This window comes from Cornus florida, unplaced genomic scaffold (genome assembly GCF_030987335.1).
Source record: "Cornus florida cultivar Cherokee Brave unplaced genomic scaffold, ASM3098733v1 CherokeeBrave_3.0.0_Hap2_Chr01, whole genome shotgun sequence".
Classification (NCBI taxonomy): domain Eukaryota; kingdom Viridiplantae; phylum Streptophyta; class Magnoliopsida; order Cornales; family Cornaceae; genus Cornus; species Cornus florida.
The window spans coordinates 70,026,286-70,034,504 of NW_026775571.1; the positions used below are offsets into that span (position 1 = coordinate 70,026,286).

The window sequence follows — 8,219 nt, forward strand, 5'->3', positions numbered from 1 at the left end:
CAAAACCTTAGGAAGATTAATTGTGCAGAAAATCAGAGTTGATTTTTCTGATATCTTTCTAGAACACATACACATATTCTCCTAGATAGGTTATAGTTATGGTGTTCGTATCTTGATCGTAATCATACAGTTGTATCAACATCGATCAGACGAAGCAGATCTTCTTCTACATCATTCAGACGATTGAAGAACAGAAGTAAACGCAGTCACACTTTGAAAGGATTTGAGCATTCGTAGAGTGCTGTCTGATCAACCTGCTACTCTTCTATAAATATCAAGTGTCAGTCTGAGATCAAGTTGCTGTTGGACGAGGAGTCACAAAGCTAGAGGATCGTCAGTGGTTGGTGTGGTGTAGAACGATAGGGTGTGAGCCAGAGTCAAAGTTCAGTATACTTTGTTCCAAGCATAGTGGATTGGTTTACTTTGGACTACACAAGTCCACGAGGTTTTCCCTACAGTTGACGTATTTTATCAACTGGGGTTTCCTCGCTAAAATCCTGGTGTCATCTCTAACTTATACTTTGCTTTATTTTATCTGCATGTGATTAACGATTTAATTGTTAAAATATAAAATAAGTAAAGTAAGAAAACAGATCTGTTTTATAAAAACAAACAAAAACTTTTCTATATATATTCCACTGCGTACGACTCACACATACATGTAGCAAGGGCGAAACAAGATTCAATCAAAGTGTTGCATTTTCGAAATAATCATATTGCAGTCTACATTAAAGCACACAATATCAATGTGCAATATCATTATTTTTAGGTCAAAATTAGGTGTAATTGTTAATTCAATGAAGGTCGATTAAATCAAGTGCAACACTTTCGAAATAACATTGTTGCAGCATTGAAATAATCATTTTATGATGTTGTACATAACATCAGCAATAATAAAATAATAATAATAAATAAATAAATAAATAACACTAGAGCAGAGTATGATTTTGATCCATGACCAATTCCTCTGAATATTCAAATGAGCCATGTCCAAAATGTCAACAATGGTGTGCAATACGATTTTTTATTCCATGTTTATCAGTTCCCAGTTCATGCATGTATATAATTCTACCCCATATATCAACATCATGACGTGGACACATGCTATAGTCAAGATGACAAAGTCCAGAACCACCACAATTTAAATTCCACGTATGACCCAACAGTTGATTGGCTATCAAGATTAGTTAAACGTAATCAACAAAGATATTGCAAATGGATAGAAATTTTAGCAAAAGGACTTCTAATTTGTCTTATTTATATCAAACCCGCTTCATAATCACTTTTTACCCCCCTAAATATCTCCCTACATATTCTTAATTCTCTGCTTAATCACTTACTCCCTTATTGCTCTTAGAATCGCTCTTAGAATCATATTAATACCATTTTTCCTGATGAAGAATTTTAGATTTTTTAAAACTATTTTATAATAGAGTAATGCTCTATTGAATCATTTGGATTGAAACAATTTTTTCAAATCTGTAAAAAGTTAAATAAATTATTTAATGCATCTTTCAATTCATGAATTAAAAAATGAGAGCTCATACTACTTCTCATGATAGGATCCTCTTAAGAGTATTACTCAACCACATACGAATATGTATATGTTGATCACTCCCTTACCACATCATTTAATCAGATCATTTCTTCCCCTTGAATTGCATTACTCTTAGTAAAATTCAATTACTCTCTAATTCCTTATTCCTATAATGTCAAATAAAGTGAAAGCTAGTTCTTATGATCTATAAGTGTTTATTTTTATTATTTTTATTATTATTTTGAGTTCAAGGATGTTAAATGATATAGATGACGCAAAAGAGGGAAAGCTGAACCCATACCTATACAGCTGTTACACTTTGGGCGACCTCTTTCTATCAATAGATCGGCGGGACATGGGAGCCTCAGCTCATGCAAAAAGAGGGGTGAAAACAAATTAGCTAAAAGATACCTTGACCATGGAAGAATAGTGTCCAAGCAAGAAAACACCATTAATCACCATAAATTAACTTCCTCTAGTACTTAGACTAACCACCTAAAAATGGAAGAAGTGAAGGTGCATGGGTTTTGGGCTAGCCCTTTTAGCCACAGAGTAATATGGGCTCTGAAACTAAAAGGTGTGAAGTATGAGTACATAGAAGAAGACCTCCAAAACAAGAGTCAACTGCTTTTACAGTATAACCCCATTCACAAGAAGGTCCCTGTGCTTGTTCATGGTGGTAAACCAGTTGTGGAGTCCCTTGTCATTCTTGAATACATCGAAGAGACATGGCCGGAGAACCCATTGGTGCCAGAAGATGCTTATGAGAAAGCCATGGCTCGATTTTGGATTAAATTTGCAGAAGAGAAGGTAAATTATCATAAATATATTTTTATCTTAATTTAATAGATTGGTTCTGTACACAGTACTTGCACATGCAATATTCTTGTAAGATCACCTAAAACTCGTATCCATTTGGTTCAGTTTTCAAAACAATTCTTGAGAATTTAAATATGTTTTCAGATAATTATAAAAGACTGATCTCTCAAATCGTTTTATTATTTTTTTATTGTTTTGTTGAAAAAGGCCAATTATCGGTTATCCTCTTAATTCAGGGTTGTACCTGCTTTAATCCCTTCTTTTTAACTGGAGAGGCACAAGAGAAAACGATCGAAGAAGCAATGGAAGTGTTGAAGATTGTTGAAGATAGAGGCCTTGGAGATAAGAAGTTCTTTGGAGGTGAAGCCATAGGATTAGTGGATATAACATTTGGGTTGTTTGGTTACTGGTTAGAGTGCTTTGGAGAAGAAGTAGGGGTGAAATTGCTGGAACCAAGCATTTTGCCCCGATTTTGTGCATGGGTTCAAAATTTTAAGGAAGTTGCAGTGATCAAAGAAACTCTTCCTGATCGCAAAAAATATATGGCATATTGTAAATGCTTGAGGGAGAAGCTTATGACAAATTCTGCAAAGTAGCACCTTGCTAGCTAGAAAATCGGAGTGTTGTGAAGAATTTAATAAAGGAGATCGAATCACAAAAGCAGCTCTCAAGAAAAAGAACTGTGGGTGAATTTTTGGTCCATATGAATGCTAGATTTGTTTGTTTAATTACCTGTGTTTCATTGTGTGATGATATTTAGGTCTACGTATTAAAAGTGATAAAATAAATAAATTGTGTTTTTAAGAGGTAATATATCTATTTACCCTATAAAAAGTGTATTCTATTTCTATTTTTTATATACACTTTTTGTATTATTGTACACGTTTTGACTTTTAAAAAAAAAATACCCTTTCGTTTTATTTTTAAAATTCCAAAAAAACAAAACAGTTTTCCTTTTTGTTCCCCTTCTTTTTTTTTAAAAAAATATCAAACAGTTTTAACCCTTTAGTTGAAGACATTGTCACTTAGTTTTATTTAAAAAAATTATAAAAAAATTAAACAGCTTCCCTTAAGTTCCTCTTCTTTAAAAATAAAATAAAAATCAAATAATTTATGAAAAACAAAGAAATAAACGGACACGTCTTCCTTTTTCACGTATACATGGCGGTTGGTGTACGAAGAACATTATATAATCCGCTGGGATCTTGCCTCTCTCATCCTTTATCATTCCATCTCTTCTTTCAACATTTTCTTGTCATCTAACTCAACTTTAAAGTGTACCCAAGAAAGTCAGTATTTGATTTATGCAGAGAACTTTAGGCTTATTTTGACTTAAGGTATGTTGTAATATATATTTCGTATTACTTATGTTTTTGTTTTTGAGAATACAGAAAAAGTTTTTCCTATTCTGAGTCAGAATTATTCATCATGGTGTTCTCAATATGCTTATTGTTTAATATATTTATAGATATAAATATATGTTATAATATCTGACGAGCTTGGCACATAGTATGAATAAGTAGTTATATATATATTATGCATACAAAATCAACTTCAATGGTGACATTATGACATGGATCTTTCTTAGAATCAAACTCTGATTCCTACTTTAGTTCACGCTTGAGCATAAATTGCTTTATATCTTAGTAGTTATCTATATTTTTGTTTTTGGTTGCTTATCTACTTGATTTAAATTGTTGCAGTATATCTCACGCTTGAGCATAAATTGCTTTATATCTTAGTAGTTATCTATATTTTTGTTTTTGGCTTGCTTATCTACTTTATTGAATATATATTTTGTTGTACTTATAAAACATAATTGATTGATTGTTTCTTTCAATACGTTACTCTTGTGTTTCGAATAACTAAGTAATAGTTCTATTTGCATAAACTGTTTCCAGTTTGATTAATTATTTAGTTGGTCATTTTAAATTAGAAAAAGATTGTGCTTTGATTTATTTTTCGAAGATATCTCATTGTGAAAATTAAACAGTATTTTCAGTATTATTCTTAAATAGAAAATTCATACCATGGTTTTTCTCTTTTTTTTTTCTCCCCTTTTAATTGTTATTCACTCTATCCCAATTACTTCAAACAATTCTTTTTAAATTGAAAAAATTACATTCCTGTAGGATTCATACAATGATTATTTTTTTTCCTTTATTATTGTTAGTATTGAAATTCCTATCATTTGAAGCTTTCCATAATTGTTTCACTCCATCCCAATTATTCTAAAATGTTCTTTTTAAATATAAAAAAAAATTCGTCGATTTTTAAAAGTCATATCTTATAAGATAATTAACATTTCATTTAATAATATTAGGTAATCATGTATTCATTAAAAGTCGTGTCTCTTAAAATAACTAATACAACTTTCAGTCATTTTATTTAAGAAACGTGTCATACTATAATTATACAACTTTCAGTATGAATCACGTTCAAATAAAAACATTGAAAACGTCAACGCAATATTTAAAAATTAAAAATCTATTTTACCATCTAATTTTTAACCATCCAAGGCCAACTAAAGCCCATCCTCACTTTAAACCCTTTTAAGGAAATATTATATATATATATCACTTTAAAACACAAAGTCGTTGGATTGGAGACAAATTTCCTTTTTCCAAAAAAAAAAATTGTTCTTTTAAAAGTTAATTCCTTGTTCCTTTCTAATCCTTGAGATAGATTATACAATTTAAAACAATTTTAAATTGTCAAAAGAGGTCCGTACCAATTAGGAAAAAAAAAAAATTTAAAACAATTAATTTAAATAAAAATCATTTTAATAAAATAACCATTTTCCCTTTTTGATGAAAAATGACCAATTTTAAATTAGTTCATTCTTTCTCTCTAAACCTTTACTTTCTCTCTTAATCTTTTCTTAACAGCATTTATATCTTCTTCCATAATCTAAAAAAAATCTAACACGATGCACTTGGAATGGTTATTATAATAATAAAAGGTCAAAAATGTATGAAAAGTCAACATTAGTTATTCATTTTATTGATTTATTATTACTATATATATTTGTTTTCACTTTTCTTTATATATAAATAACTTTAAAATAACCTAAATATTAATCATGTTAGTGGATAGTAGCCTATTGTGTGTTACTGTAATACTATCATAATGCATCATGTTTTTATTTCTTTTCTTTTTTTTGTCACTCTTTTACAAAATTAGCCATTTATTAAAATTTATAAAAAGTATCATACCTCATTTCAATCAACTAAATCATTTATATATTCCTGATTTTTGTATTTTGTGGGTCATTGAATACAATATTTAAGTGGTACAAATTTATCACCTATTTTTATTTTTCGAGAGTTTTGAATTCATTTTCCTAATTTCTACTTATCATGTTCTTTTCCGTATCATTAATGATTAACTTTGGCCTTTTTTTCCTAGAATTTTCATCATCATCTTAAATTACTTTATGCTTACTTGTTATGTGGAACAATTCAATGACACACGAAAGTTTTGTCAATCTCATTATATATGCATGAACCTTAAATCTTTTCTTTTTTTTTTTTTTTTTTTTTTTTTCTTTTTTTTTTTTTTTAATGCTAACCTAATTATGTTTATATCCTTGATGAGTATACTGCTAATTTCAAATAAAAGGGGATAAAAATTATGAGTGAAAAATTTATGCTTTACAATTTAGTGTTTTTTTATCTCGTAGTTAATAAAAATCTTCTATTATGTTGACTTATGTGTACTTTTTTTGTGCATTAAATAATAAAGCATTTATTAAGGTCTAGAATAGTTTATTATTTCTTATTGTTAAAACCATTTCCTTATTTTATTTCAATGAATATATAAAATACAGAAAAATTTGTAAGTAGAAAAATATCATCATCTTTGTAAGATAGACCGTTTAATTAGACACAGATTTTTATGAAACACCAACTTAATTTACTTTATATTTTCTATTATTAGATTATTAGATGTAACAAGATTATGTTTGCAAGGTGGACCATTCAATTAGACACATAGATTTCATATGAAAACAACATCTTTATTTACTTTATATTTTTTATTATTAGGTGGAACAATTCAATGAGACATGATAATAGACGCGATAAATTTAACGCATATTATAGAAATAGTTATGAAAATTTGTCACCTGACCAAATAGACAACCATATTCGGAATGTAAGAAATTCAGTAAAGAAATGAAATCGAGTGGCAATTGACATGGTATGTATAAGGATGATAAACTTTGTGACCATAATTTTAAGTCAATATTAAATAACAAATGTATAATTGTTTGCAATACTTTTAATCCACTTATTTATTTATTTATATTTATTAGCTTTAATTACGTGCAACTGCACGTATTAATTTCTAGTATTATAAAATGTAGAAAAATATGTACAGATATTTTGTTATCTGTTGGACTTTTTGTGGGGATTTAGAAGGTTTTTTTTTTTCCAGCCCACTTTGTATACATATTGCCATTTGCCTTGTTAATAAAAAATAGTCACTCAGCATTGGACATAAGTACAATATTATTTCATATGAATCCTAGATTGAGTTACTCTTCTTCTTTATTTTTTTTTAGGATAAATTACATCGACCTTCCCTGAGATTTCATCAATATACACAGACCTCTCCTCTTACTTATCAAATTACACCGACCTCCTCTGTGATTGGATGACGTTAACTATTGTTGTGTAATTACAATTATGTCCTTATACATATTGTATTTTATTTCAAAATTTCAAAGACCAAAATGCCCATATGTATTTTATTAGTACTTTTTAAGTCATGGAAAAAAAAATAATAATAAATAAATTACTTTTCACCTACCATTAAATCTCATTAACTGCTTCTCTCCATCTCCATCTCCATTTCCTCTCACTTCTCCATATCTTGGTACCTAGGATGATTTAGGGTTTCTGGTAGCCTACCATCATGACAAGTAAGTATGTGACTAAATGTTCGTGTTTTTTTTATCTTCTGCCAAATTTCCTATATTTATCTTCTACCGAAAATTGTTATTATACAACTATACAATATATATATATCTTTTGATATTCACTTCTCCTTTTTTTATTTTTTATTTTTTTGTCCTTTTCTTTTATGGAACAAACCCAATGGTTTTTTTTTTTTTTTTTTTTTTTTTTTTTTTTAACTCTAGGAATTTGGCTGATAATCAATTTCCTTACCTAAACAAATTAATAGTAAAGTTTTCCAAACAAGACCTAATAAGATTTAACTAAAGACTAAACAACGAGTTGCAGATCCAAAAAGCATGCTTAAGGTATTTAACAAGGAACGACAACAAACAGTAATAATATAATATTAACTCAGAGGGTATTGGTGTAATTCCATTTGAGTAAGTGGGGATCTAGTTGTCAAGAAGGGTAATGAAAATGGCACTATTGTAACTTTTGATAAAAAAAAAAAATGTTTATCTCATTATTGACTGCGTTGACCACTAACAGCCATTAACAGAAAGGAACAAAGTTTTACTAAGATACAAATTTCAAGGGAGGTCATCGTAATTTGACAAACAAGAGGGGAGGTATGTATATGTTGACGAAACCTCGTGGGAGGTCGGTGTAATTTATCCTTTTTTATTATTATTTATTTAATGCTATCTCTTTGGTTTGTGTTATGGGTGCGCACATGTTTAGATGGTTTAGTAATATTTTGAAACTAATTCGAACAATTAAAAAAAAAGTTTAAAAACCCAACCAATCCGATCATATTATCTAAACTGAAGTGATCATATTAAAAAAACTATTGATTTAGTGGTCAGAATGCAATGCATTTTCCAATCCACATAGTATTGCAATTTTAATGTAATAGTGTTATGTGATTTAATTACACAACAAAATATAGTAAATAATGTTTA

The 8,219-nt window shown here is 28.9% G+C and overlaps 1 protein-coding gene across 1 annotated transcript; it reads left to right on the forward strand.

The window, feature by feature from the left end:
* The first annotated feature begins 1,448 nt into the window (after window positions 1-1,448).
* Window positions 1,449-3,202, forward strand: LOC132299679 (probable glutathione S-transferase). The gene is made up of 2 exons (XM_059796443.1): window positions 1,449-2,347; window positions 2,593-3,202. Exons 1-2 carry the CDS (start codon window positions 2,039-2,041, stop codon window positions 2,950-2,952), a joined length of 669 nt encoding a protein of 222 aa, XP_059652426.1. The 5' UTR covers window positions 1,449-2,038; the 3' UTR covers window positions 2,953-3,202.
* The last annotated feature ends 5,017 nt before the right edge of the window (window positions 3,203-8,219 follow it).